Source organism: Mobula hypostoma, chromosome 2 (assembly GCF_963921235.1).
Source record: "Mobula hypostoma chromosome 2, sMobHyp1.1, whole genome shotgun sequence".
NCBI classification, from domain to species: domain Eukaryota; kingdom Metazoa; phylum Chordata; class Chondrichthyes; order Myliobatiformes; family Myliobatidae; genus Mobula; species Mobula hypostoma.
The window spans coordinates 87,424,463-87,428,630 of NC_086098.1; the positions used below are offsets into that span (position 1 = coordinate 87,424,463).

Sequence of the window (4,168 nt, forward strand, 5' to 3'; positions counted from 1 at the left end):
TGTACCTAGACTTTCAGAAAGCCTTTGATAAGGTCCCACATAGGAGGTTAGTGGGCAAAATTGGTTGGCAGACAGGAAACAAAGAGTAGAGATTAACTGGTCCTTTTCAGAATGGCAGGCAGTGACTAGTGGGGTACCGCAAGGCTCAGTGCTGGGACCGCAGCTATTTACAATATACATTAATGATTTAGATGAAGGGATGAAAAGTAACATTAGCAAATTTGCAGATGACGCAAAGCTGGGTGGCAGTGTGAAATGTGAGGAGGATGTTATCAGAATGCAGGGTGACTTGGACAGGTTGGATGAGTGGGCAGATGCAGTTTAATGTGGATAAATGTGAGGTTATCCACTTTGGTGGCAAGAACAGGAAGGCAGATTACTATCTGAATGGTGTCAAGTTAGGAAAAAGGGAAGTACGATGAGATCTGGGTGTCCCTGTTCATCAGTCACTGAAAGTAAGCAGACAGGTACAGCAGGCAGTGAAGAAAGTTAATGGCATGTTGGCCTTCATAACAAGGGGAGTTGAGTATAAGAGCAAAGAGATCCTTCTGCAGTTGTACAAGGCCCTGGTGAGACCCCACCTGGAGTATTGTGTGCAGTTTTGGTCTCCAAATTTGAGGAAGGACATTCTTGCTATGGAGGGAGTGCAGCATAGGTTCACTGGGTTAATTTCAGGGATGGTGGGAATGTCATATGTTGAAAGATTGGAGCGATTGGGCTTGTATACACTGGAATTTAGAAGGATGAGAGGGGATCTGATTGAAACATATAAGATTAAGGGATTGGACACGCCAGATGCAGGAAACGTTCCCGATGTTGGGGGAGTCCAGAACTAGAGGCCACAGCTTAAGAATAAGGGGTAGACCATTTAGAACGGAGTTGAGGAAAAACTTTTTCACACAGAGGGTTGTGGATCTGTGGAATGCTCTGCCTCAGAAGGCAGTGGAGGCTAATTCTCTGGATTCTTTCAAGAGTTAGACAGAGCTCTTAAAGATAGCGGAGTCAAAGGTTATGGGGATAAGGCAGGAACAGGGTACTGATTGTGGATGATCAGCCATGATCACAGTGAATGGCGGTGCTGGCTCAAAGGGCCGAATGGCCTACTCCTGCACCTATTGTCTATTCCACTTACCACTTTTTTTGATGATTTTTCTCCAAGAGAAAGTTTAGGAGAGTTCAATGTAGTTATTAAATATCACCTAACTAAATTCTCATATGTTTAAAAATTCACCTGAACAAGGCGATCTCAAACCATTGCATTGCCAAATCCAAATCAATAATTTGGACATATTTATAAATTATGATCAAAACTTGTTTTATTTTTTCCATTTCAATTCACATGTGGAGCTACCTGCAGTGTTGTCAATGTCACAATGCTGGGACCTACAAACTTAACTGATTTTGATACACTTACCCAAGCGTTTGAAGAATTGCAAATCTAGGTTTCTGTTTATCTATTAAAAATCACTGGGTAGTAATGTGTTTGGTTTGTTTTAGGTAATGGCCTGCAGCAGGAAGCATGTCAAAGTTCTGAATTTATATACGCCAAAATATCCTTACTCAAAAATTCCTGCAGGTCTATATTAGGGTCATTGAGGTCCAGCTGAAGAAATTTATCCACCAATGCTTTGTGTGTTTCAAACTGGTTGGATTTTGAAGGGCAGTCAAGGCGACAGATGGGTTGCCCTCTACGGTACAGGTCAGAAATCTGTAACCCTCGCTTCACTACTTGTGGTGGCATCCCAGCCAATATAGCTGTATTGGCAGTATAGCTGTCAGTGGAGACACCTTCCTTCAACTGGTAGAAAAACACTAACTCCTCTCCATCTTGTATGGTTTCTAGTGTTAGATAGCGCATTAGCTTGGTAACAGGGAGTAGGTTAAGCTGAACTAAACTATGAAAATTGGTAGATACAAAGATATGGGGGCATTTCACATCTTGCTTCACCCAATGCCTTAAAACAGCTGCAAGGAGTGATAAGCCATCAACACTGTTGGTTCCTTTTCCAAATTCATCAATTAATACCAGAGATCTCTCTGTAGCATTGTTAACTGCAGCTGCCACCTGATTTAAGTCTATAATGAATGTGGAAAGTCCCACAGACACTGATTCACGGCTTTGGATCCTTGTGTAAATACCATCTATTAATCCAATTTCTGCCTCTGTGGCTGGTACATAACTACCTATTAGTGCCATGAATACTATTAGGCCAGCTTCCTTGAGATATACACTTTTGCCACTGGAATTTGGACCAGTAAGGATAGAAATTTTTCCATGTTCTCCACCAGTATTGATAGGGTTTGAAACAAATGTCCTTGTGCACAGTTCCATGAGAGGATGTCTTCCATCTTTAATGTTGATTATATTCTTGCTGGTAAATTTTGGTCTTATATAGTTGTTTTCTCGGGCTACAACAGCCATGGCAATTAAGCAATCCAATTGGGCTGTGTACTCCATGACATCGTAAAGCACTGTGGACTTCTCCAAAACCTTTGCCTGCAACTGGTACATGACAGCTGTCTCAAGATCCCGGATTTCACAATGCAAATCTCCCAACATTGTATCAAGCTCTTTGGTTCTGGCACTTCTATAATGAAGCCTACCCTCAGACAGAAACATGAAATCCAGTCCTTCCATTTCAAAATCATCCTTGTCCACCATGCTTGGAAGGCGTGGAATAGTTAGAAGAAATCCAATCAGAGGGATGTAGATGACACAACATGATGGAATCCTGCTATCCAGTAGTGTTAGTTCATTCCTTGCTACTTCCGTTAAGAAATCTGATAGACCCATCAGTTTACGTTTTTTTTCATCTATAGCTGGGTCCACATTTGGCCGAACAGTGAATCTGTTCTCGGTATTGCTACCTTCAAAATCCACCACTTTAGTGATGAGACTGGCAATATAATGGAGATCATCTGTGAAAGTCCCTGAGATCTTTGCAAAAAGTTCTACAGACCTGGGCTGGGACCTGCAAGTATCTCCAATGCACATAGCATTGTATACTGTCTTATAAAGGGCTTGCCAGTCACTCACTTTAGTGTAGGAAAGCATCATTCTTTTCAGAATCATTGGAACATTCCTGATATGCTTCAAGCAGTCCTGAAGTGTCTGCACTACCTCAGTGTTTCTGGCCAGCATGAAAAACTGGATGACATCCATCCGCTTGTTCAGTTCCTCCAGATTTTTTGTAGGACGCATGAACCACAGTCTCATCAGCTTTGCCCCCCATTGGGATCTGCAGCGATTCATAACTCCAAACAAGCTGAGTCCTTCTTTCAGCCCTGATGCCAGTTTGTATACAGATGGGTGCACTTCAGACTTAAAAATCTGCAACACGCAGAAAGCGTCCTGGTCAATGTGCACCGTGTCATTCAGTGCAAATTTCCTGATGGCCAGAATGGGGACACTTACATTGGGATCTTCCAATTCCACTCCAATTCTCCTTCTCTCTATAAACTTCAAAAGCCCTCCAAGAGCCCGCAACATGGTGGCACACTCGAATGGGATGACTGACGCCAGGTACATGATTTTCTCCGCTTCGGTCAGGTGGGAGGGGACAATAGGCAGGTTTGCTGACAACACACGTTGCTTGCTGATATTGAGCCCGAAGTCCGTGTTGGGGAGGAGAGCTATTTCTGGTTTCCCATCCTCTCCATTGTTGGCAGTCCCCATCGCTTGAAGGAAGTCTGCCATATTGTGGTCTTGCTTTGCACTTGTTAAAATACACCGGGGCTGGATTTCTTCCAGCACTTTCTTCAGTAACTTCAAATCCTTAGAGTCTGGGGCATCGGGCATGATGTAAATGGTACATTCATTTGTGCTGTAGTAAACAAGCCCCAGATATCCACTATGCCACAGGACACTGACATAGACCTCGGGCTGTGACGAATTATCCATGTCATCTACCACAGCCATTGGGGTAGCAGTATTGCTCATTGCAATATTCGCTTTATAGCGGTGCATCGTTTCAGACTCTTCCGGATTATGCGCTAATGCCGCCATTTTTCGTACTGCGTGTCAGGTCCCGAACCCTGAGCAGAGACGGCCGTTGGACGGGTGTCATGCGCAATCCTGGTCACCTGCGCGAGACGGCGTTTTGCCGGGCTGACGCGCGCAAGGTGGCGACTGGGCTTGTGTCACGCGTATTTCCGTTCTCGCGTTCGA

At 44.0% G+C, this 4,168-nt stretch overlaps 1 protein-coding gene across 1 annotated transcript; it reads right to left on the reverse strand.

The window, feature by feature from the left end:
* Nucleotides 1–1,457: 1,457 nt before the first annotated feature.
* Nucleotides 1,458–3,967, reverse strand: msh5 (mutS homolog 5). The gene has a single exon (XM_063071767.1). It carries the CDS (start codon nt 3,965–3,967, stop codon nt 1,523–1,525), a length of 2,445 nt encoding a protein of 814 aa, XP_062927837.1. The 3' UTR covers nt 1,458–1,522.
* Between the last annotated feature and the right edge of the window lie 201 nt (nt 3,968–4,168).

Excerpts from the sequence above, each read along its gene's own strand:
- msh5 (XM_063071767.1), bottom strand. The coding sequence starts at position 3,967 with ATGCACCGCTATAAAGCGAATATTGCAATGAGCAATACTGCTACCCCA.